General features: G+C 39.6%; 1 protein-coding gene across 1 annotated transcript in view; it reads right to left on the reverse strand.

Moving 5' to 3' along the window:
- ADAM12 (ADAM metallopeptidase domain 12) overlaps window positions 1-27,480 on the reverse strand; it is a 319,094-nt gene that overhangs the window by 273,202 nt on the left and 18,412 nt on the right. Inside the window, exon 2 of the mRNA XM_087725973.1 lies at window positions 24,294-24,427. Coding sequence (XP_087582099.1) covers window positions 24,294-24,427 — 134 coding nt within the window. The remainder of the gene's footprint in view (window positions 1-24,293; window positions 24,428-27,480) is intronic.

The raw sequence follows: 27,480 nt of genomic DNA on the forward strand, positions 1-27,480 counted from the left end.
CAGCTGCTGTAAAAAAATCGCGCAGACTGATTATAAATTGCGGCACAATTCAGTAGCACAAATGATCCATTGGAATTTGTGCAAAAATTATAATATTAAAACAGCAACAAACTGGTGGGAATATCAGCCTTAAAAAGTCACCGAAAATCAGATGGTCAAGATCTTGTGGGATTTCCGTATACAAACCGACAAAATACTGGCGCATAATACACCAGACATCACACTGGTTGAGAAAAATAAGGTCACAATCATAGACATCGCAATACCAGGTGATAGCAGGGTCGCCGAGAAGGAACATGAAAAAATCGCAAGATACCAGGACTTAAAAATCGAAATTCAACGACTATGGCACAAACCAGCAGTGGTAATTCCAGTGGTAATTGGCACACTGGGTGCTATTCCAAAAGCACTGGAATTACATTTAAAACAGTTAAAAATTGACAAAATCACCATCAGTCAAATGCAAAAGGCCGCACTGCTTGGATCTGCAAGCATATTATAAAAATACGTTACGACGTCCTAGGCCCCTGGGTGGGGCCCGACTAGTAACCAATGCCAAATCCAGCGAAACAACTGGCCGCTGTGATACAATTGTATTATAACAACAACAACAACAACAACAATGTCCCTTTTGGAATAACCAGGCAAAGCAGAATTAGAATCTGTGATCCAATTTCCATATGTGAGAGAAATAATTGCTTGCAATGTTTGTGTCTCGCTAAATAACTCACAGCATTTATATCCTCCAATTTTAGAATCAGTGCACACACAAGCTTCACCTTACATTTATTTTATAAATAAATAAATGAATGAAATAAATATTTCCCCAAAGCCTGCATAACCACAGGATAGTCTGATTTTTTTTAAAAAAACACCACATCAATTCAACTGGACAATTGATTGAATACGCAGACTACAAATTCTGAGAGTTGTAGCAGCAGAAGAGCTTCTAAAAAACAGACATTGGGGAAATTGTCCCACAGTTCAGCCAAGTACATTTTTCTCATATCACAGAAGTATGAAATCTCAGAATAAGCTGCGATATTCAAATATTATTTTCTGAACAGCTACTTGATTCAAAATTGCAAATTACTGATTTGATCAGGAAAGGATTATATTCCTTAATATTTATGCCTGGGTTGGTGGCATCTATACCTGCCATCTCTCCATTTCCATGCTGCTCTTTCCTATCCATTCTGCACAGGTAGTACACTTCCTCTTTGTTTGGTTCGAAGTCTAATTGCCTACAACAACCAGAGGCGGGTTCCTACAAGTTCGCACCTATTCAGTAGAACCAGTTCGTCAAATCTACAGAACCGGTTAGAAGAGGTTCCACTAGTGAACCCGGAAAGCAGGCCACACCAACAGAAGAGGTTCCAAAAATTTTTGAAACCCACCACTGGTCCTTGGATATGATTGTTCTACACTATCATGCTCATATTTATACAACTCAGTGCCTCTGTGAAAGGTAAGGATGACTACTGCGTTTGTGGTGCAATCAGAACATTGCGTGTGTTGAAGTTGTTTTAACGCAAACCAAAGTTGCCTTTTAAAAAACAAGTTGACATCATATTCTTATGCATGCCAGTGCTGTGTGTGAGGTAATTTAAGGTGGTTCTGACAAGTGTCGTCGGCATCTTCATATCCGGTCACATGGGCGGCAAGCCACTCCCATCCGGTCACATGGGCAGCAAGCCACTCCCACAAAGGAGGCCACACCCACAGAGTAGTTTCGAACAATTTTTGAAACCCACCACTGAAAACAACCAACAATGAATCAAAAGCTGCTAAGTAGGCAGTTATGTTTATATTCAGGTCAGATACAGCCTATGAAAGCCAGATGATAATTTATTACAGGACACAACCCCATTTCCCCCCATCTGTGCTTCAAATCCAGCTAAAGGCAAGTCACTGATATGATTTGTTTCTTCAGCCTCTGTCCTACCCTAAAACTCTCTGAGGTGTGAATGGGATGATCAGTGGTGATCCACCACACCACCCTGTTAACGAGTGGGAATATGCCACATCTGGCTTTTCCTTGAATCAGATTGTAGAGTTGAATAATATTCAAAGAAAGCCACAAGTAAAACCTCTTTTTCCAGAATGTTTCATTGATTCCCCAATCCCCTCCAGTCTAATCTAGACTGGTCTTTTTTAATAGTCTCTCATTCAATTTCTAGCCACATCCAGAGCCTTTTCTAAAACCTATAGCCGTAGCAATGCCTGGTGGACTGAGAAGCACTAACAAGAGCTGGGATTGGGGAAGGAGGACCATGTCATAAAAAGGTAGAACAGTAGTTAATAAGAGAATGGTGGTTTGTTGTATTGTTGCAAACTAATATTCATTTTGTTCTTCTCTCCCCTCCCCCTGCCCATCTTTCTAAAATTATCCCAACATTACCAGGAACTGATACAAATCTGCTTATCTATGGTCCTATGAATGGTGGTGGGATTCAAAACAATTTACCACTGGTTCTGTGGGCATGGCTTGACGGGTATGGTTTAGTGAGTGTGGCAGGGGAATGATACTGCAACATCTCCATTCCCACCCCACTTCAGGGGAAGGATACTGCAAAATCCCCATTTCCTCCTGATCATCTGGGACTTGAGAGGCAGAGAATAGATGCGGGTGGGGCCAGTCCAGAGATGGTATTTACCGGTTCTCTGAACTACTCAAAATTTCTGCAACCGGTTCTCCAGAACTGGTCAGAACCTGCTGAATACCACCTCTGCCTATGAAGATCTGTTGAATAGTTCCAGAACCCCAATTTAAACTTACTGTTCTCTGTTTATACATATAAAAGAATGAGCTAAAATCGTAAACAGTGATTTGGAAAGGAGGATTAGAAATTTTTGTTACTAAATATTATTGAATAGGCCATAAGGATATAGTGTTATTGGAGGATATTAGAAATAACAAATGAAATGCCAGTATGTGGTCAGGTTTTAAATCTTGGTACATTTTATGATGAAGGATGTTTAAACAATTATAGTCAAATGAAAATGGAGGTATGATGGTGGTAATATGTATAAAAATATCTGATTTAAAACATTTGAGTTAATACGAATTTTGTGACAACAGTGGAAGAGATGCAGGGGTGGGTTTCTCGCCCCGTTCCAACCGGTTCGGCGCGTGCGTGCGTACTAGCATCTGCGCGATGCTCCAGCTGCTCCTGGAGGATCGCGCAGGTGCTGTATGCGTTCTGCGCATGCGTAGAAGCGCAGAATTCGTAAAAACCGGGTAAGGAGCGGGCGCGGGTGTGCGGGCGTGCGCGGGCGCGGGCGCAGGGGGGGGGCTTCGCCATTCCCGGAAGTTACTTACTTCCGGGTTCGGCGACCAACCGGATCGCAGGGACCGGTGCGAACCGGTCGAAACCCACCCCTGAAGAGACGCACGAAAGCTTTTTGTAACCAATTGATACACTTTCTACAGTATGTAAAGAAGGAGGATTCTTTGTGTTGTGTTTGTTTTGAAAATTTAAAATAAAAAACACTTTTAATAATAATAATAAAAAAGAACGAGCTAAAGGGGAGATGAATAGTGTTGCAGAATCTACATTTTTGATTAGCCAATTTAATTTTCTTCTATGTCTTGAGGTACAACTGGAAAAAAATGGACTGAAAAATGTGAGATCAGAGCCAGACAGTTTACACATGAATTAAGCTATAATATGATTTGTTTGGTTGTTTTAGCGCAGTCTGTAATCCACTCTAATGTGGCTTATACAGCAAGCCAATGTCAAAAGTACTGAGCTAAATGCTTTGGCTCAGTAGAAGGTAATTTCTTCTCTTCCCATGATAATCTTCCAGGATGGAATATTATCCCTTAGTAAAATAGCCATCCTTAATCTAAGCAGCAAAGAAGCTCTGTATGTGGGGTGGGAGGCTGACATGTAAGTGAATTAAACAGATTTGACAAAAAAGTAGAGGCATAGCATGACCCGTCAAATGCGCGCTCGACAAAAGCGCGCCGACAAAACCGCGGTGAGAAAACCGTGAGCTCGAAAGCGCTCCCACAAAAGAGCGCTGACAAAACCGCGCCCACAAAAGCATGATTAGGGTTAAGGTAAGAGTTAGACTTAGAGGAATCATTAAGGTTAGGGTTATTATGTTGTTATCACATTGTTTTTGCGTTGTTTCTTGATGGCGCGCCTTCGCCGGGACGCATTTGTCGGCGTGCTTTTGTGGGTGTAATTTTGACCTTGCGGTTTTCTCGCCGCGCTTTTGTCGGGCGCGCATTTGTCGGTGAACCGAGACAAAGAGACATCGAGTCTTTCAGTCACTGTATATCTATGTGTGAAGATGCACATGTGAAAGTTTGTTTTAGTATCAGACTGCTTTAAAGATTAAGAATTTTAATATACATCACCGTCCTAGTCCAAGTATTGTTCATAGCTTAGACAACTTAAATGGGGATACCTGATCCACTGACAGATCAGTAAGATGAAATACATGCAATGGTCATATGATGTAGCAATAAAGATGTACTCATTAACTTTTTGTTTCCATGCTGTTAATGGAAGAAATGCAGAGGCATGCAGGAATAGTTAATGATATTAACTATTGTGTTAAGTTGATGAATATAGACAAAGGAATCTTCAGAGTTAGACATTTTTTTTCCAACAATAATTTTACATTTAAATGTTGCATTAATTATTCTGCACCAAAGCAGTCCAAAACTTAAAATACAATTAACAAGTTTTGTGAACAATGCAAAATAAAAATGGAACATATTGCATAAAGGAAATCTTTGGTTGTTGTTTTTTAAAAAAACAAGAAACTGTTTTAAAAGGAATAATACCATATTTTGTATTTCTACAGAATCATGAAATACACTACCATTTTTAAGTCTTGCCAGAGGGAAATATGTAGAATTTACATTGATAAGTGCACCAGTTTTGCTTTTGGGCCATACATATCAGCAACAAATATAAACAAAAAGTTCTACTTTTATATATATCATATGGAATATCAACCCCAGTCCTTCAGTTGCTACTTTCCTTGCCAAATCTTCCTATTAATACCCAGAAATATTCTATTATACATAGTACATTTGCCTCTGGTATCTAATTTTTTAAAAAGTCACTTAATTCCATTCTATTCTTTCAATAATCTTGTCAAAAGAATAGAATGTCACCACAGCTTGTAAAGTTTTGAAGGTGACAGAACAGAACCAATTGGTTCTAAGAATTATTATTGGCTTTCATTCTCAGAAACTATTTTCCAATTTTGAAAAGTCAGAATTATTAGCCACTGAAAGGCAATTCTCTTAGAAAGAAGACTTAGAGGAATCATTAACTCTGTGACTCAAAAGAGCTTTTGTTACCTTTATCAAATTTCATCATATTCTCCTCTTGCTGTTAGCAAGATGGTAAGAGGTAAAATTAGATACATTATTGAAGTATGCTAATTTCCTATAACACATTCTTCTAGATCTAAAAGATACTTAGACCATAGTAAAAGTTTAAGCAGAGTTTAGATATTTCAAAGAAGCGAAATATATTTCTAAATTATCTATGGGGTACTAACATAAAATGAACATAAAAGTTATGGAAAGGGGTTTCCACATTTCCCAGACTTGAATTTCATTGAAAAACTTTGGGGAGATCTTTAACATGCAGTACAGGCAAACTGATTTAAGAATATTTCTAAGCCAAAAAAATTGTGCAAAAGAAGAATGGGGGAAAATCCAAAAACAAGACTAGATTTTTAGCCTGCTATGGGAAAATACGTGATTTCTGCCAAGGAACGTGTAACAAAATACTGATTGAAAGGGTGACTAAATTTCTTCACTTGCCATTTTCATATTTCTTATTCTGAATCTGTAAAAAAACTGCACATATGCTAAGCACACAATCACATTTGAAGAACAACTTTATGCTTCAGTTGGTATAATGCAGAAGTTACAACAGCTTGTAATTACTTAGAGCAGTGATTCTCAACCTGTGGTCTGCTGACTTCTGGGGTGGGGGGATATGATGTTGCGATTTCTCCGCGGGTCACCCATGAGGCCAATGATGAAGGAAGACACGGACATGAGTTCCCTTCGGGATGAGACGACCCGGAACAGAGTCCGGAGGCTTCTTTTATTGAGCATACACAAAGAAAGGGTGGAGTTACAAGGTATATGTGGACCAATCATGGTTGTACAAGTCTATGGTATATGGTAACTCATTTACTTCCATGTAGACCTCTGAACCTAGAGAATGCCCATAGTCAGCAAATAAATCTTTTACTAGCATGCAAACTTTTGACCCCTACTTAACACTACAGAGTCAGCATGCAAACTTTTGACCCCTACTTAATACTACAGAGTCAGCATGCAAACTTTTGACCCCTACTTAATACTACAGAGTCAGCAAGTGGTAACCTCTGCCCTACTTAGTGCTGAGAGTTAACAGGTTGTGACCTCTGACCTTATGGTAAATGATTACTGCTGTTGTATACATGTTCCAGCATACCTTTGCATGCCTACACTTATGTTACAACACGATGTCCACAAAGGTTTAAAGAAATGTTATGATTTAAATCTTAAGATTTAAATGGTGGTCCGTGGCCATGGTCCATGGCCCCAAAAGATCTTTAAAGGCAGTCCGTGGTGAAGAAAAAATTAAGAACCACTGACTTAGAGATTTACTGAAATAGTTTGGGTCATGGAATGTTCTCTTCTGTCTTGTCAATCATGCTGCTTTTTCCAACTTGGTGGCCTCCAATTAAGTTAGGAATACAATCCCCAAATTCCCCATCTAAATGTATTCCCAACATTGCCAGAAATCATTAGAAGAGGAAAGTTGCTTATTACCAACACATCTGGCATTTAAGAGAATAACCAGACAAAATACATTAAGCTTGAGAACTGCAGAGATGTATAATTACTAGTTATTAAATGCTTAAAACAGTTACTAGAGCCCAAGATAAATATCCATACATGAACTCATTTTAGAGGATATCCTCTGGCCTCCCCAGTGGCATTCACAGGGTACTTTACTAAATCACACTGCTTCGCAAAACCTCCATGGTCTCCATTCCAGCTAAAGGTAACAAAGGGGTAGAATTTGGTTCATTAAGGCATTTCAGCACCTTCTTAAGTGTGATTAAATAGAAGTGCAATCTGTATAAAAACATACAATATTGAGTAAAAAGCAGAGGTGGGTTCCTACCAGTTCGCACCTATTCGGTAGAACCGGTTCGTCAAATCTACCGAACCGGTTAGAAGAGGTTCCACCAGTGGACCCGGAAAGCAGGCCACACCTACAGAAGAGGTTCCAAATTTTTTTGAAACCCACCACTGGTCCTTGGATATGATTATTCTACACTATCATGCTGATATTTATAAAACTCAGTGCCTCTGTGAAAGTTAAGGATGACTTCTGCGTTTGTGGTGCAATCAGAACATTGCGTGTGTTGAAGTTGTTTTAACGCAAACCAAAGATACCTTTTAAAAAACAAGTTTACATCATATTCTTCTGCATGCCAGTGCTGTGTGTGAGGTAATTTAAGGTGTTTCTGACAAGTGTCGTCGGCATCTTCATATCCGGTCACATGGGCTGCAAGCCACTCCAATCCGGTCACATGGGCGGCAAGCCACTCCCACAAAGGAGGCCACACCCACAGAGTAGGTTCGAACAATTTTTGAAACCCACCACTGGTAAAAAGTAATCAGATTTTACAAATGTTAACATGATTTACTTCTAAATTGAGTTTACTACCCACTTCCCTAAGCTGAAGCTCTTCCAGATGTGTAGGAAGTACAACTCCTAATCAACCAATATTGTTGTCTTTGCTCGGGGAATTAGTACTAATTATAATGGGGCTCAAATGTTCTTTGGGGGGAAAAAACAAACACACAAATGACTCCCACCCCCCCTCCCAAAAAAAAACCCCCAGTAAAACTGAAACAATGCTAGACAGATCAAATTAAAAAAAAAACACATGCAGAAGGCATAGGGAGTTTATTTCCAATTTCAATTTCTTTTGAAGGGAAGGAGCATAGCTGTAGTTTAAAGATTCACTTGCACCCTGCAAAATCAGCGCCTATCCTAACAGCCACTATTTCAAAGAAACAGATTCCTGTATTTCCACTGTAATAAAATTCAGTATTTAAAAAAAAATTATTAAATATGGTCTGGAAGTTTTAAAAAAAATCCTGGAAGAAAGCAATAGGAGACAAGTTCTTCTATGAAGAAAAATGCATGGATATGTGGAACCCAACTTGGAACCGACTTCACTGGAAGCTTCTGTTAGCCAAGGTCCCAAGACATATGATTTACCAACCCAAGTTTTCAGACATTAATACATTCCTTGCAAATGTAATAGCAATGAACAAAACAAAAAAAAGATATTGAGATCCTGGAAATTTGGGCAGAACATAATAATCTGCTCTTAAACTTTATTCAACACAGCCAATAGGAACCACGTAGATTATAAACTGTGTATTCAGTGCCCTAATAAATAATTTTATGTATATTAATTTTAGTTTGTTAAAAAAAAGGAATAGTTCCCAGACTCGTACCTATTGCCAAGGCTCTAAAAGAGTTTCCTGTTTCCAAAATGAAACTATGTTAAGCTCTCCCAGTGTTAAAATCTGTTCATGCAGGATCATAAAACATTTTAATTGTTGGAAGTGCTATATAAATGACAAGGAGCAAGAGCATCAGTTTACTTTGGTGCTAGATACTTAACAGTTTTTCTATACATGACTGTCTAATGCAGACATGATAGACTCATAAATTGAAACACAGATAATTTATTACACTCGTAGACCAACAAACAGAGCGTTATATCACACTGAAAAGTCAGGGTCTCTACAGCAAACAATGTCCTTAGTAGCAGAGCATTCCTCAAAGCATTTATTGTGTGTGTATCAGTGGTGGGTTTCAAAAAATTTTCGAACCTATTCTGTGGGTGTGGCCTCCTTTGTGGGAGTGGCTTGCTGGCCATGTGACTGGATGGGAGTGGCTTGCCGACCATGTGTTTTCTTTCTTTCTTTCTTTCTTTCTTTTTCTTTCTTTCTTTCTTTCTTTCTCTCTCTCTCTCTCTCCCTCTCTCTCTCTCTCTTTCCTTCCTTTTGTCTCTCTGTCCCTTTTTCCTTTTTTTTCTTTCATCTCTCTCTCTCACTTTTTCTTTTTTCTTTTTTTCTTTCTTCCTTTCTTTCTCTTTCTCTGTGTGAGTCTGTGTGTGTGTGTGTGTGTGTGTGTGTCAGTGGTGGGTTTCAAAATTTTTTGGAACCTCTTCTGTATGTGTGGCCTGCTTTCTGGTGGAACCTCTTCTAACCGGCTCAGGGTTGACTCAGCCTTCCATCCTTCCTAAGTGGGTAAAATGAGGACCCGGACTGTTGTTGGGGGCAATATGCTGACTCTGTAAACCGCTTAGAGAGGGCTGAAAGCCCTATGAAGCGGTATATAAGTCTAACTGCTATTGCTATTGCTATATCTTAGTTTACCTTGGTTTTTCACATTTATCACGACAGTTTTAAATGTTGAGTCCTGAAATGCATCCTTAAAATTGGAAAAAGTAAAATGAGGGATGTAAAGAAAATAAGGAGATAAGATAACCAGTTTAAGTAAAGAATAAAGTAAAGAATAAAGTTCTTTAATACCAGCCTTATGAAATTATTCAACCGTACTATAGTTCTACAGAGCTGTTTGAATTTATGCCTGAAAAAAACTTTTGCAAAACTTAGTTACATATATAATGATCTAAAAGGCAAAGGGAAATGAAAAGCCATGGTTTAAAAATGCATTTGCACACAGCTGGCTTTCCCTAGTCTTTATGATTACCACAATTTCACACGCAAAAATAAATTTCTAGATATCTAAACAATTAGCGAGATGGCAGAGTGAGTCCAAAATTGTGGAGTAGAGACATCACAATGCTATGTTACAGATGTATTCCCAGAGTTAAATTATATTGATTGGAACAATGTCGAACGAGACAGCTCATATACTATTTCTAGTAAATAGTAGAAAAATTGCCGGAGAATGTAAGTAAGGCTCTCATTGCAAATTCAAGGTCAGGCGTTTGCAGATTTTTTTTTTATCCTTATGCATATGGTTGAAGTACGAAATAATCACAAAGGTAAACAAGGAAATGGTTCATCAAGCGTGGAATAGCAGAACTGAATGATTCATCAAGTCCTATCTCAAAGACATTAAGGGCAGTTTATCTGGTTAAAAAAAGCTATTCCCTTAATTTTTTTTAAAAAAAAACACAAACCACAAAGACTCCATTTTGTCAAATGGCTGAAAAATCGGAGCAATTTATTGGGTTCAGAAAGAATATTACAAGATATCTCAGTTATGCCACTTTTATTTTAACCAGGGGGAATAACATGGTTAAGAATAGCTTAGGGACGAAGGAATGGAAAGGAGTGGAGGGTAGAAGAGAGAGGAAGAGAAGAAGAGATAGTAGAAGAGGAAGAAGTGTGGAGGAAAGGTAGGGGAAGAAGAAAGAGGTAAGGAGAGGTGGGTGGAAGGGAGAGATAGAAAAGGAGAGGAGGGAGAAGGAGAGGAGGGAGGAAGAGAGAGAAAGAGAAGGTAGGAAGGAGAAGAAAAAGGGTAGGAGTAGGGAAGAGGTAAGGGAAGGAAGAAGGGGACGGAGAGGAGGAAGGAAGGAAGTAGAGAAGGAAGGGAGGGAGAAAAGAAAAGAAAGAGAAAACAAGGTGGTATCATAGCAGGTGCGAAGGATGGTAATGAGGATGGTCTACTATGAGGTAGGAGCCATTGGGGGAATACAGATGGCAGGATTTGGGGGACAAGGAATCACAGAATTCTAACCCTTGCCTTGTCTTTTGAATCCACTGATTCTCTGTGTGTGTGTGTCCTGTTTTCACTTTCCAGCACTCACCTTATGACTACTCACCTTAGTCTCAAGAGTCCCAACTGCACTGCTGTTCTGTCATTGGAAAACGAAGAAGACAGAGAGCAGGCTGTACTGTAGCAGTCTCTATATCTGCCTCTGTCTGTGTCTGTCTGTCTGTCTGTTTCTGTGGGTGTGTGTCTCTCTGTCTCTCTCTCTCTCTGTTTCTCTCTCTCTCTCTCTCTCTCTTTCTCTGTGTGTGTCTCTGTCTCTCTGTTTCTCTGTGTGTGTGTGTGTCTCTGTTTCTCTCTCTCTGTCTTTCTCTGTGTCTCTCTGTCTCTCTCTCTATCTCTCTCTGTCTCTCTGTTTCTCTCTCTGTGTGTCTCTCTCTCTGTCTCTCTCTCTCTGTCTCTGTTTCTCTGTCTCTGTCTCTGTCTCTCTCTCTCTCTCTCTCTCTCTGCGTGCCTCTGTGTGTGTGTGTGTGTGTGTGTGTGTGTGTGTGTGTGTGTGTGTGTGTGTGTGTGTAAGAAGCTGTTGACCAAGACTGGCAACAGACACTTTTAGTTAAGTGAGCCTAGAATGCAGGGGAGCCAGTGTTTCTTTGAGAAAGTCTGTCAACTATGAGATGTTTTTAAAGTGTTCATTCATGTATTTGATTTGTATCTCACTTCTTTATTTTGGTCAATTCGAAGTACAATTTCTATTTCTTCACAACAGTGACTCTGAGAGGTGAGTTTGGCTGGGAGATAATGACTGGCCCAGAGCTCTTATGCCTGAGAGAGGACCTGAACCCACAAGTGTTCTGCTTCCTAGCCCAGCACCTTAGCTAACACACCAAGCTTTGGATGTTTGTCAAAATGGCTCCAGTGAACTGAAAACCATAAGAATTTGCAATTTCCTGACTCCAGGAAGATTCTGACAAAGAAGAAAATCAAACAATGCATTTACAGTACTCTTTTTTTTCAGAGATGGAAGGCTGCAACCGGTTACAAAGAGAAAAAGAGCCTTGTAGTCTCAGAAGCAACTTAGACAAATGCCATGATGGGAAGAAAAGGGGAAACAGAGGAAGATGAAAGGAGAAATAAGGAGGGGAGACATTCTAATTGGGATCTGTTTAAATCAGTTTGGAAATGTCGCCACTCCTTGCCATCAAATTGTACACCAGCCTGAATGTATCCTCAAGGTCTCCCATTGGATCTGCCTTCAGGTTCATTATTAAAAGAAACACCAGAGGACATTTTAGATCTTTGTGCTACAGTGCTTTCACAATCAGCCATGACAATAGCAACCATCTGAGCACAGCTAGATTGTGGAGAAGGCATTTCGTTCGCAGCTAATAGTACACAAAGACCTAACTGGAAGCATTGGGTGAAGCAAGGAGGACGGCTCAATAAACAGCTGGTGCTTTTATGCAAACAGGCATAGCAGTTTCAAAATCCAATAGAAAGAATAATTAGACTCCACCTGAAAAGTCAGCAGAGGGACCTTAAAAACAGCTATATCCAATAGGCCAATCTCAACCTTATGAATTGGAGAAACCATGTATGTTTATCAGTGGTGGGTTTCCAAAATTGTTCGAACCTACTCTGTGGGTGTGACCTCCTTTGTGGGCATGGCTTGCCATCCATGTGACCAGATGGGAGTGGCTTGCCACCCATGTGACCGGATGGGAGTGGCTTGCCACCCATGTGACCGGATATGAAGATGCCGACGACACTTGTCAGAACCCCCTTAAATTACCTCACACACAGCACTGGCATGCATAAGAATAGGATGTAAACTTGTTTTTTAAAAGGCATCTTTGGTTTGCGTTAAAACAACTTCAACACACGCAATGTTCTGATTGCGCCACAAACGCAGTAGTCATCCTTCCCTTTCACAGAGGCATTGACTTTTATAAATATGAGCATGATAGTGTAGAATAATCATATCCAAGGACCAGTGGTGGGTTTCAAAATTTTTTGGAACCTCTTCTGTAGGTGTGGCCTGCTTTCCGGGTCCACTGGTGGAACCTCTTCTAACCGGTTCGGTAGATTTGATGAACCGGTTCTACCGAATAGGTGCGAACTGGTAGGAACCCACCTCTGATGTTTATATCCTCTGATCTTCCACTGAGCTGAAAATATGGTCATCACCATTGATTCTTGAGGGCTTGGGAAAATTTTTCAGAGAACTAAAAATTGTATTGCTAGTTTATTGCCCTACCTAGAGTGATATAAATCTGTGATTGGGTCATATTTTACATACCAAACATAATACATTACAAAGGGAGGAGAGGTGGCCAGAAACAAAACCTACTGCTGATGAATTTCAGGAAACATTGTCATTTATTGTGTGAGGTTTTCCATCATCGTTCAGTTTTATTGCTATGTGGTTCCCTTTTTTATTTCTTTTTTTTTTAATTAAACATTTCCCCAAGTTTCCTGAGACTTTAACAGACTGCAAATACTGTTAAATAAACAAACAAGCTCTTTTGGGAGAGGGTATGTTAAGGTATTATTCCAGAATAGTGTTAAATTCCTGTCCAAATTAAGCCTAATTATCCTTTTCTTTTTGAATATCGATCAATTGGCTTGCACAAACCCCAAGAGAATATTGAAAGATAGCTTTATTTATTTTTTAAAGCAGTATATTCCATACTTGGCTTTGACCTTTAACCTTCACACCAAATTAAAAAAAAAGCAATTAGTGGGCATTTTCCCACCAGTTCATAATGCTTGGTGGGATGGGAAGAAAATCAACCCTTGCTATCAACCAGCTTCTCCCTCTAAAGTGCCTATACATAAGGATAGCACCATTTGTTGGCATCATGCCATTGGGCAGATAGAGATTGTCAGGGAAGACAACAGTTTGCATGCTGATGCAACCGGTTCCACCACAAATCCGCGAAGCCCTTATCCGCGGAGACATAAGCACGAAGACTAATTCGCGCCGTTCAAAGCGCTAAGGAAAAACGCGACCCTACCGCGATGACATAATTGTGGAGGGCAAATCCGCCCATTCCCAAGCACTCAGTACCCTAAACCTAACCCTAACCCTAACCCTAAACCTAACCCTAACCCTAACCCTAAACCTAACCCTAACTCTAAACCTAAACCAAACCCTAAACCAAACCCCTAAACCTAATCCTAACCCTTACCTTAATAGAAATCGGCTTTCTGCCGCGGTGCTGTTTTAAAGCGCCCTTCTGTTGCCACACTGTTGTCGCGGCGGTGATGATGCGCGATGATGACCTCGTGGCTTTAGCGACGCGCTTATGTCTCTGCGGATAAGGGCTTCGCGGTTTTGTCGTGCTACTAATGCAACCTCCTCCTGGCCTAAAATGAACAGCAATTTCACTCAACCGTGAAGGAGAATCCTAGTGCAGACATGGATGGAATGAACTTAACATCCTGACTTTATTTTATAAAATTCAAGACAGAATGCATAATGCTCCTTTCGTTTCTTCCTACATAAACAATCCTATGAAGAGAGACCAGCTGAAAGTCATCCAGTCAATTTCTGTATTTAAAGGCAAACTACAACTCAACGTACCCCATTAACAACACCCTAACTGCTACACCAAGCTTCATCTGTTTAAGAACAATCGTAAAGCTTGACTTTGTGAGCATCAGTATAAAAGGAACATGATCTTTGACAAGGAGTATAGAAGAGAGAGACCGCCTTCTGCCGATTACCTCCCTCCGACCGATTACATCGCACAGACTGGGCCTCCTCCGAATTCCATCTGCCAGTCAATGTCGACTGGCGACTACACGGAGGAGAGCCTTCTCTGTTGCAGCTCCGACCCTCTGGAACGACCTCCCCATTGAGATTCGCACCCTCACCACCATCCAGACCTTCCGCACGGCCCTTAAGACCTGGCTATCCCATCAGGCCTGGGGATAGGTTCTCAATTTACCTGCCCGAATGTTGACTGTTGAATGCAAGTTGTGTTTTATTAATTTAATTTTGCTCACATATTGTTTGTTTTTGGTATTGCACCCCCTTCCCTATGATTGTAAGCCGCCCTGAGTCCCCTCAGGGAAAAGGGCAGCCTATAAATCCTAATAAAATGTCTATTTAAAAAAATGTCTATTAAGAGCAATGAAAAAACTCAATGAATCCTACATGAGTGAACACTGTATTTTATTATGCTCCACAACTGTATCAAATTAGTTCTGGCTTCAAGCTATTGTTTTATTTATATATATATATATATATATATATATATATATATATATATATATATATATATATATATATATATATATATATATATATATATATATATATATATATATATATATATATATATATATATATATATATATATATATATATATATATATATATATATATATATATATATATATATATATATATATATTTGTTACATAGACAACATATACACCAGGGGTGGGTTTCTCACCCCGTTCCAACCGGTTCGGTTGGAACGGGGCCGGTGGCGTCCTCGTGCACGCGTGTGGCGCGCGCGTGCACGGGTGTGGCGCACGCATGCGTACTAGTGTCTGTGCGATGCTCCAGCTGCTCCTGGAGGATCGCGCAGGCGCTGTATGCATCCTGCGCATGCGTGGAAGCGCAGAACTCGTCAAAACCGGGTAAGGAGCGCGGGCGTGCGGGTGGGCCCTTCACCGTTCCCGGAAGTTACTTACTTCCGGGTTCGCCGACCAACCGGTTTGCAGGGACCGCCGCGAATCGGTTGAAACCCACCCCTGATATACACACAACAATAGAAAAAGAAAAGCAAAAAAGAAAAAAGAAAAAAAAACACAAAGCCCATCATCACATACAGTATGTCATTTGGTTACAGGTCTTTTAACATTTATCATTCTTATACATTCATTGTTTCATTTAATAGATTATAATTTAGTATCGTTTCTTATTCCCCTACCTGTGGCAATCCATCCCTACTACGTTTCCCTCCACACACACACACAACCCGTATCTCTCTGTTATATATTTAATAGACACAACAATAAAATAAAATTAAAAAGGAAAAAAAAAACACAAAAAGAAAAAAAACCATCATCACATGCAACATGTCGTTTGGTTACAAGTGTTTTAACATCCACATCCTCGAATAATATTTACCATCTCAAACTTTTCATCTAGTATAATTAAAAACCTCATTTTCATTCTACAATATATATTCAGTTAACGTTAGTATTATTTTTTTCAGAAAATATACTTATGTTCATTATTGTCCTTGTATTTCATACCTTCAAACAGAGATCTTATTCCTTCGTTTTTCATTAAAAAGTCACTGCATATATATATATATATATATATATATATATATATATATATATATATATATATATATATATATATATATATATATATATATATATATATATATATATATATATATATATATATATATATATATATATATATATATATATATTTATCAGCACAAATAAAAACACAAAAATAACAAAGGCAACAGTAAAAATATTGGGTTTCTGTCTGGATGGACTCTTGTGACGAGCCTAATGACAGAGAGTGGAAGTGTGACCTTCCTCCCACACTTGGGCATACCAGGGGTTGTGACTTTAAGTATATATATATATATATATATATATATATATATATATATATATATATATATATATATATATATATATATATATATATATATATATATATATATATATATATATATATATATATGGTCTCTTGTGACAAGTATATATATATATATATATATATATATATATATATATATATATATATATATATATATATATATATATATATATATATATATATATATATATATATATATATATATATATATATATATGGTCTCTTGTGACAAGTATATATATATATATATATATACTTGTCACAAGAGACCATCTCTTGTCACAAGAGACCATCCAGACAGAAACCCAATATTTTTTACTGTTGCCTTTATTTATTTATCAGCATAAATATAACATATGTATATATGTATGTATGTATGTATGTATGTATGTATGTATGTATGTATGTATGTTATATTTGTGCTGATAAATAAATAAAGGGAGACTAGTATAGATCTATTTCAAGCTATTTAGCTCTCATCAGCTAGCCATACCCTTGCTGGGAATCGAAGCTCAATGGTTAACACATCTGCCTAAGAGGCAATAGAGCACAGGTTCGATTCCCAGCAAGGGTATGGCTAGCTGATGAGAGCTAAATAGCTTGAAATAGATCTATACTAGTCTCCCTTTATTTATTTATCAGCACAAATATAACAAATGTAACGAAAAGGCAACAGTAAAAAATATTGGGTTTCTGTCTGGATGGTTTCTTGTAACGAGCCGAAGGACAGAGAGTGGAAGTGTGATCTTCCTCCCATATTTGGGCATACCAGGGGTTGTGACTTTAAATACACAAACACACACACACACACCAGTTTTCAATTATTCCCTTGTTAAAATTGTTTATCAGCAGCGAAATATCATTACAATAGCTTCAAGCTATTGTTAAGGCTGTGGGGCATTCCAGACTTTTGCGGTATTCTTAAGTGAGAGTAAATTGTATTTTATGATAATAGTAAGACTTGAATTAAGACTACATCACATATAGTATCACGCAGCAGGTAGCTCAACAGAAGTGCTACAGAGATATTCTGATCAGGGAACAGCCTTATATGAAACGCTGTAGAATTTTCAGCCACAGCAGCAAGAGGAGAAGCGGGAAGGATTTAGCCAAGATCAATCTAAGATGAAACCAACAATCTTCACAAGCCAAGCTGGACACACTTACAGTGACATTTCTTTGTGATAGACCAGAATAGGAGAAGAGAAATATTACTCAGCCTGGCCTCGGAAGGATCTGGTTAAATTACAATCAGTCCAGAATATTTTCCCTGGAGTAGCAAGCTGGTATATGAGTAGGAGTAAAGGATTACAATCACAATTTACATGAAGTCCAAAACACCAAAATATACTTCAAAATTTGCAGAGGCTGCTGTGACTTAGATCAGTATGTGTGTAGCTTAACATTTCAGGGAATCTACATATTTAGCATGCAATTGTTCTGTTTCATGGAATAATATAGGAAAAGAGTTCCACATGACATTACTTCCAAATATGCTTTCAGGATTCTTCACTTTTTCTTCCATATTAACACCACCCTGATTAGGAGAAAAATGTTTGTTTGTTTGATTGATTGATTGATTTGTGTGCTACTCATTGCATGTAAATGTGATATACAAATCAGATGCAGAATGTCTGAACTGAAGTGATTCAAATGGATGAATTGGTAATGCACTGGTATTTTAGTCATATTATATACTATCCTTCCAACCGAGGTGGCGCAGTGGTTAGAGTGCAGCACTGCAGGCTACTTCAGCTGACTGCAGTTCTGCAGTTCGGCGGTTCAAATCTCACCGGCTCAAGGTTGACTCAGCCTTCCTTCCTTCCGAGGTGGGTAAAATGAGGACCCGGATTGTTGGGGGCAATATGCTGACTCTGTAAACTGCTTAGAGAGGGCTGAAAGCCCTATGAAGCGGTATATAAGTCTAACTGCTATTGCTAACCTGCTGATGTTATCCAGAAATACTAAACTACAATTGGGGATTATAACACTTGTAGTGCAATCCAATACTTCTAAATGAATTAAACTTCTAGTATTAAATTCTGTATATTACCGCCTATATCAGTTTTGGAAACTGTAGTAGAATTGACATGCCACTCTACATTTTCTGTTGCAATAGTAATCATTAATGAACTCACTTTAATAGACTTTTAATTTCAAAAAATTAAGGAAATTGAACTGATTTCTTAAGAAATTCCCCCCTCCCCACTTCTGTATTACCGACATTTTTCCCCAACAAAACTACTTTAAAGTTTTATCTTCAGGCGAAGATGAAATCATTTTCTAGGCTCAGATAAAAATGTTTTAAATAATATTTTGTGTATGTGTGAGTAAGACAAGGACTGGTACATCTACTTCAAAAAATATTCTATTTTTTTAGCAAAAAAAATATTATTGGTGCATATATAAAAAAATAATACAAGTAGCTTCTATGGAGGAGAACGTAGGACATTTACCCAAACTGCACAAATTATTCAGTAAGACAATAGCAATAGCAGTAGACTTATATACCGCTTCATAGGGCTTTCAGCCCTCTCTAAGCGGTTTACAGAGAGTCAGCATATTGCCCCCAACAATCTGGGTCCTCATTTTACCCACCTCGGAAGGATGGAAGGCTGAGTCAACCCTGAGCCGGTGAGATTTGAACCGCTGAACTGCTGATCTAGCAGTAGCCTGCAGTGCTGCATTTAACCACTGCGCCACCAGACTAAAGACTCAAGGTCCTACCTGAATTCACTCTCTAAAACTATCACTTGAAGGCTTGGCTGAGATTTTCTGGACTCTCATGCTTATCTCTAGAAGATACATCTGCTCCCATATTTACCTCAGAGGATAATGACATTAGTAATAGCAATAGCACTTAAGACTTATATACCGCTTCACAGTGATTTACAGCTTTCTCTAAGCGGTTTACAAAGTCAGCCTATTGCATCTGGATCAGAGGTGGATTCCTACCAGTTCGCACCTATTTGGTAGAACCGGTTCGTCAAATCTACCGAAGCGGTTAGAAGAGGTTCCACCAGTGGACCCGGAAAGCAGGCCACACCTACAGAAGAGGTTCCAAAATTTTGTGAAACCCACCACTGGTCCTTGGATATGATTATTCTACTCTACCATGCTCATATTTATAAAACTCAGTGCCTCTGTGAAAGGTAGGGATGACTACTGCGTTTGTGGTGCAATCAGAACATTGCGTGTGTTGAAGTTGTTTTAATGCAAACCAAAGATGCCTTTCAAAAAACAAGTTGACATCCTATTCTTATGCATGCCAGTGCTGTGTGTGAGGTAATTTAAGGTGGTTCTGACAAGTGTCATCGGCATCTTCATATCTGGTCACATGGGCAGCAAGCCACTCCCATCCGGTCACATGGGAGGCAAGCCATTCCCACAAAGGAGGCCACATCCACAGAGTAGGTTCGAACAATTTTTGAAACCCACCACTGATCTGGATCGTCATTTTACCAACCTCGGAAGGATGGAAGTCTGAATCAACCTTAAGCTGGTCAGGATACCAACTGCTGGCAATAAGCTGAATTAGCCTGCGATGCTGCATTCTAACCACTTTGCCACCACAGCTCATTAAAGGAAAGAGCTGTAATATTTCTTCAGAGCTTCACTTTATTCTTGTTTGAGTGATGGGTTGGACTAGATGTCCAAGGTCCCTTCCAACCCTGTTATTCTTCCTTAATTTAAATGAGCAGGCATGCAATGTTGATAAATATGCAAAGGGGGCATGGTTTCAATCCGAGGTGGCGCAGTGGTTAGGGTGCAGTACTGCAGGCCACTTCAGCTGACTGTTATCTGCAGTTCAGCAGTTCAAATCTCACCGGCTCAAGGTTGACTCAGCCTTCCATCCTTCCAAGGTGGGTGAAATGAGGACCCAGACCGTGTGGGCAATATGCTGACTCTGTAAACCGCTTAGAGAGGGCTGAAAGCCCTATGAAGCGGTATATAAGTCTAACTGCTATTGCCATTGCTATTGCTAATACTGTGTCAATTACCTTAATTTTTTTTATCCTCTAACCCTGGAGATGCTACGGGAGGGAGGGAGGGAACCTTAACTCTTCATTAGGATGATCTACATGCAATAAACTGGCACTTTTTTTCCTTCATCACCAGTCAGCTGGCAGGATAAAAGAAATTATATCATACCACCTGAAGATATAAGAATAAAGAACATTTAAGTGAAATATTCAGCTGTTTGCCAGAATTTAATGGAAGAAAGCATAACACAGCATGTATGCGATGCACCAAAGCTTTGCAAAATTATATTTTCAAATGAAACATAATGGGAAATGTGTTAAAAACATGAGGTAATTATTTTAATACTGCTGAAATAATTTAACTTATATTTACATTTGACCCAATGTTACTAACTGCTTTGTTTCAGTATTACTCACTTATTGGACAGAGATCATAAGCCCATAATCAAAGGCCAGTGAAGCCAATGGCTTAAAAACTATATATACATGGCTGAGTTAATATTTTATACATTATGAAATCTTGCAGAAATTAAAATATATGAACAATACGATCATGCCCAGGGCTGATTACTACAGCCAGAGTCTTGCAGTCAGGGAGACTGCCTAGGAAGAGCACATAGTAGTGAATTAATAGCTTGAGAGCACAAGCCAGGAGATCATATCAATGGAGTAAGAGAAAAATAGATGCCACAATAGTAAAACAGGATGTAAGAAAAACAGGATGTAAGATTTAAATCAGAATTCTGAAGAGCAACAAAACTGCAATTGTTGAATTTGAAAGTTACTGAAATTACTGAAAGAGTATAACTTGGGGTGCTCTTGCCTCTTGTCCATTCCAAGTCCTTCTCTATTTCTAATCACGTCAGGAAGTCCAATTCTTCCTCCTCTCCCTGCTCTCCAAGTTGCATCCTCATGGAGCCGAGGTGGCACAGTGGTTAGGGTGCAGTACTGCAGGCCACTTCAGCTGACTGTTATCTGCAGTTCAGCGGTTCTAATCTCACCGGCTCAAGGTTGACTCAGCCTTCCATCCTTCCAAGGTGGGTGAAATGAGGACCCAGACTGTGGGGGCGATATGCTGACTCTGTAAACCACTTAGAGAGGGCTGAAAGCCCTATGAAGCGCTATATAAGTCTAACTGCTATTGCTATTGCTATGGGCCAACTCGGTTCACCGACAAATGCGTGCATGACAAATGCGGTGAGAAAACCGCGGCGAGAAAACCGCGACATTGAAATCGCGCCAACGGCGGGCCGACAACAGCACGCTGACAAAAGCGCACCTTCAACAAACAACGCAAAAACAACGTAATAACCCAAACCCTAAACCTAACCCTGAACCTAACCCTAACCCTTACCTTAACCCTAATCGTGCTTTTGTGGGCACGATTTTGTCGGCGCGCTGTTGTGGGCGCGATTTTGACATCGCGGTTTTCTCACCACGGTTTTGTCGGCGCAGTTTTGTCGTGCGCGCATTTGTCGGGTCACGGGCCAACTCTGCTGGTAGTCTATTTATAACAGTTCATTTAGTAACCCTTCAAAATGACAATGGTACTGAAAAAAGTGACATGACCATTTTTTCACACTCAGGACCATTGCGGCCTCCCCTTGGTCACATGATCAAAATTCAGACACTTGGCCACTGGTTCTCATTTATGACGGTTTCAGTGCCCCACGGTGCTGTGATCACATTTTGCGACCTTCTGACAAGCAAAGTTAAAGGGGAAGCCAGATTCACTTAACAACCATGTTATTAACTTAACAACTGCAGTGATTCACTTAACAGGAAAAGTCATAAAACAGGGCAAAACTCACTTAAATGTCTCGCTTACCAATGGAAATTGTGGGCTTAATTGTAGACGTATGTTGAGGACTATTTATACACGTATATCTTTGCTGTTATAAATCTAGACCAGTGGCTCCCAACGTGGTGCCTCTGTGAAAGGTAAGGATGGCTACTGTGTTTGTGGTGCAATCAGAACATTGCGTGTGTTGAAGTTGTTTTAACGCAAACCAAAGATGCCTTTTAAAAAACAAGTTTACATCCTATTCTTATGCATGCCAGTGCTCTGTGTGAGGCAATTTAAGGTGGTTCTGACAAGTGTCGTCGGCATCTTCATATCCGGTCACATGGGCGGCAAGCCACTCCCACCTGGTCACATGGGCGGCAAGCCACTCCCACAAAGGAGGCCACACCCAAAGAGTAGGTTCGAACCATTTTTGAAACCCACCACTGAGCTCCAGGTATTGTAAGTCACGTGACATGTTCATAATTCTTGAATCTTGGATTAGACAGAAATGTTACTTAAGCTTCCTCCTCTGATTCAACTTCATTCTTATCAAAGCTAAAAGCTTCATGGCTATACACAGCTACAGTGGAAATAGTGATATTTCTCAATCACCTTCTTCTAAGATTCGTCTAAATCAAACTGCTTCATAATAAATACTAGCTTTTGTATGATAAAAATGTAATAGTTATATCTCCCTTGCTGAATTTCTCACAATTTTTTTTTATTATATTTTCAGTTTCCAAGGGAATGGGAGCACTATTATTCCACGTAGCTCTCTGTATTAAATCAGCATTTTTATTTAACATTCACCTTGAATTGCAAGCAATTGGGAAGCAAATTAATGACATGAATGCCATTATTCTTCTGCTCTGAAAATTTTTATACTGAAGCTCTTTCAATACCCTGTATTCATCACTTTCGAAAATCTCTGAAGTACAGTAAAGATGACCATCTGTTTCTAATTAAGCAACCCCAAAATAGATTTAGATGGATACTAAATACATAAGATATGTTAGCTAGCTTACGATTTCAGGTGTGAGTTTAATGTCTTTTATTAAGCATTTTTTTTGTTTTACCAAAATAGTAAATATTCCTTTTATATAAACATAAACTTTTAATATAAACTAATATGCTGTAGTTTAGGAGACAAATGGAATGAAGGCTACCTATAAAAGCAGAATGTCAATTAAACTAAATGGGATTTTACATGTGTATTTCTTACATACAATATGTTACAAATGTGTAAAATGGAAATGGGTTTATATATGTACATGTCAGAGGTGGGTTGCTAATCCCGTTCCAACTGGTTTGGTTAGAACGGGGCCGGCGGTGTCCTCGTGCACGCGCGCAGTTCACGCATGCGTCTTAGCCCCTGCGCGATGCTCCAGCTGCTCGCGGAGACTCGCGCAGGCGCTGTATGTGCCATCCAGCTGCTCACGGAGAATCACGCAGGCGCTGTATGTGCCATGCGCCTGCGTGGAAGCGCAGAAGCCTTCAAAGACCGGTAAGGAGCGCGGGCGGGCGGGCGGGCCCTTCGCCGTTCCCGGAAGTTACTTACTTCCGGGTTCGCCGACCAACCGGTTCGCGGGGACTGCCGCGAACCGGTTGAAACCCACCCCTGGTACATGTGTAGAACTTACAGGATACAGACATTTTATCCATTGCATCCAAAATTTGGTAAACCCAAATCCCTTAAATTAAGGATATATTATACAATTGCACAAACACACACCACGACTTATATAAAGGATAATGGTTAAGACTGCAGGATTCCTGAAAAATCATATAAACCCAACTGAATACAATGGAGTTTATCTTTTACTAAATATAGATAGGATTCTTCTACAAATAGCCCTAAATATTGGATATATAAAGATATAAATGAGCAAAAAAGAGCTTTTGAATGGGCTTAAACATTGTAATTCATTGTTCAACCAATATTGAAGTTTCTGAATAGCTACTTGGACCGACCTAAGTACTAATTCATAATTTCATATCCGGTCACATGGGCGGCAAGCCACTCCTACAAAGGAGGCCACACCCACAGAGTAGGTTCCAAAAGTTTTTGAAACCCACCACTGTTCTGTACTGTAATCCATGATGTTATAAAAACCAATAATTGTAACAGAACTTACCTGTTCATAAAGATTCTTTATTGGCTTCCATGGTTTACCACTCAAAAGATAAGGGATGGTTATGCCATAGTGTTCTAGTTGTTCTCTTTGAGTCCATTGCCTAGGGAATTCCAGTTTACTTCCAGCAGTTTCTCCTAGTAAAATTTTTAAAAAATATTAAATGTTAGTGAAGGACTGGCGCGAACAGTACAGCAGTACAAACTATTGCTAAGTAAAACTGAAATAGCAATAGCAATAGCAGTTAGACTTATATACTGCTTTATAGGGCTTTCAGCCCTCTCTAAGCGGTTTACAGAGTCAGCATATCACCCCACAGTCTGGGTCCTCATTTCACCCACCTCGGAAGGATGGAAGGCTGAGTCAACCTTGAGCCGGTGAGATTTGAACCGCCGAACTGCAGCTAGCAGTCAGCTGAAGTGGCTGCAGTACTGCACTCTAACCACTGCGCCACCTCGGCTAGCACTAGCAATAGCACTTAGACTTATATACCACTTTATAGTACTTTACGGCCCTCTCTAAGTGGTTTACAGAGTCAACAATCTAGGTCAGTGATGGCGAACCTTTTTTGGATCGCGTGCCAAAAGCGTGGGGGAGCGCATGAGGGTCGTGCGCGGGTGTGCCCACACCCATAATGCTCTGTGTGTGACCCAGCCGCATGCGCGTGACCCTCTCCCCCAGCACAACCAGCGTGACAACCTCCCCCACTTTTGCCACATTTTTTTCGCCATCCCCAGGCTCCAGAGGCTTTCTAGGAGCCTGGGGAGAGTGAAAATAGCATCCATTTCTCCCCTGTGGAGACTTCAGGAGCTTCCCCAAAGCCTCAATTCGGTAGAACCGGTTCATCAAATCTACCAAACCTGTTAGAAGAGGTTCCACCAGTGGACCCGGAAAGCAGGCCACACCTACAGAAGAGGTTCCAAAATTTTTTGAAACCCACCACTGGTCCTTGGATATGATTATTCTACACTATCATGCTCCTATTTATAAAACCCAGTGCCTCTGTGAAAGGTAAGGATGACTACTGCGTTTGTGGTGCAATCAGAACATTGCGTGTGTTGAAGTTGTTTTAACGCAAACCAAAGATGCCTTTTAAAAAACAAGTTTACATCCTATTCTTATGCATGCCAGTGCTGTGTGTGAGGTAATTTAAGGTGGTTCTGACAAGTGTCGTCGGCATCTTCATATCCGGTCACATGGGCAGCAAGCCACTCCCATCCGGTCACATGGGTGGCAAGCCCCTCCCACAAAGGAGGCCACACCCACAGAGTAAGTTCGAACAATTTTTGAAACCCACCACTGAATCAACCCCTCAAATCAAAGAGACAAAGACATACATACATACACACAGGCATATGCCCCTGGCTTGAAACTGGTTTAGCTTTTTAAGATCAGTCAGCAAAGATACCGATTCACTGAAATGGACATAAGCTCTGGAATTGCTCAGATTTTAAGAAAAGACTACTGTCTCTAACAAAGACCTATCCAGCCCAGCATTGTATTGTGACCAAACACATGCCTTTGGTAAGCTGATAAGCACCCTCCTGCTCATTTCTATCAACAACTGCCATTAGGAAACATAATGCCTTGAATATATAAGCTAATGTATAGACACCACTGTTACCAATTAATATTCCCGAGGGGGCCCATGAGAGTTTCAAGCAACTGTGGACTGTTTGTGTATAAGTCTCAAGCGTCAAAATATTTCCACATGTGGCAAGTATATGCAATTCATTACTTCTGAGAAATACACAAGCATCCACCACAGCTCCTATCCCATCACTTTATAAGAGTTCCATTACATCAGTTGTTTAGTTGCGTCACCAAAGAATGACGTTTGCTTGTGCATTATTAATTCAGCCATGAAGATCTGCCCAAATTCTATGTCAACTATTCTTAGGACAGAAAAGAGTCTTGCATTTAATTAAGGCAGATTCTTTGTTCTCCTTCTCAGGCAATAAATTGGATTTTATTTGCACCAGAATCAGATTTTTATTTGTAAATCGTAAGGTTAGATTTCCAGTAGAAAAGGGAACACAAAACCCAGACAGAAAACGTTTTCAGAAATAAAAAGTTAACTAAACTGAAAACCAAACTTCCAAGAAAACAGGCAAGTTAAATAAATTCCAAAGGTAGCTTTTAACATAACCTAGAAATATGTCTGAAAACAGAAGCTGACAGGATATATGAGAACAATGATATTTATATGAAACAAGGAAATACGCCAATATGAAATAAAGGTTGTGAAGCCAAAAGGCATAAAGAAATATAGAAAGAAGATACATCAAATGGACAGAACAATAAAATCAAATAGCAAACAGAATTCATAACAACTGAATAAAAATGTATGGGAAAATATAGATGTCAAAGCAAGGAATATAGAACAGTCTCTGAAGTTTAAGCCATTTTGCATGTAGCCTTATTTTTATATACATATTTGGGGAGTGTAATTCAGAAAAGACATGTTTCCAAACTCACACATTACATTAAATCATGGCATTCTTCAAACATGATAGAAAAAGCCATAAAAATCTAGTTAAAACATAATGCTAGACAATATAACCATGTCCTATAGATGATATCACAATAGGGTAGTGCTGTCAATTCATTTTGCTAATCCATTCCAAACCCAAACAAACCATATTATGGACTGATAGATCCATTGTATCTGTTAGACAGTGACGTGCGGTGAGGTTTATGGCTGGTGAGGCACTGTTACAGTGGTGGGTGTCAAATTTTTTTAGACTTGTGGACTTCAACTCCCAGAATTCCACAGCCAGGCATGATCAGTTCCGATTTAAAGCGACAGCATTTGTTTTTCTCCTTTGTGGAAAAGTTTCCTTCATTCTTTTTCTTCTACCTCCCCCTCCTTCCTCCCTCTCTCCCTCCCTCCCCCCTCTCAAACAGACACACGCACACAGAGAAGTTGGATTGGACTATCTCTCCTACCCCCTTCCCTCTCTCACTCACTCACCCTCAAACAAACACAAACACAGAAGTTGGATTGGATATATTTTCCAATGGCTTGAAAGCAGCTCCTCTGCCAAATCAGGTTGTGACCAAAGTTACAGAACAAATTATTATTGTGACTAGAGGTTCTACTGTATAAAAAAGGTAACACACATATGTGCTAGTTGTTCCTGACTCTAGGGGGTGGTGTTCACATCCATTTCAAATCTGAAGAGCAAGC

This window comes from Thamnophis sirtalis, unplaced genomic scaffold (genome assembly GCF_051295495.1).
Source record: "Thamnophis sirtalis isolate CommonGarterSnake01/CBP01778 unplaced genomic scaffold, rThaSir2_p1.2 scaffold_11, whole genome shotgun sequence".
Lineage (NCBI taxonomy): Eukaryota > Metazoa > Chordata > Lepidosauria > Squamata > Natricidae > Thamnophis > Thamnophis sirtalis.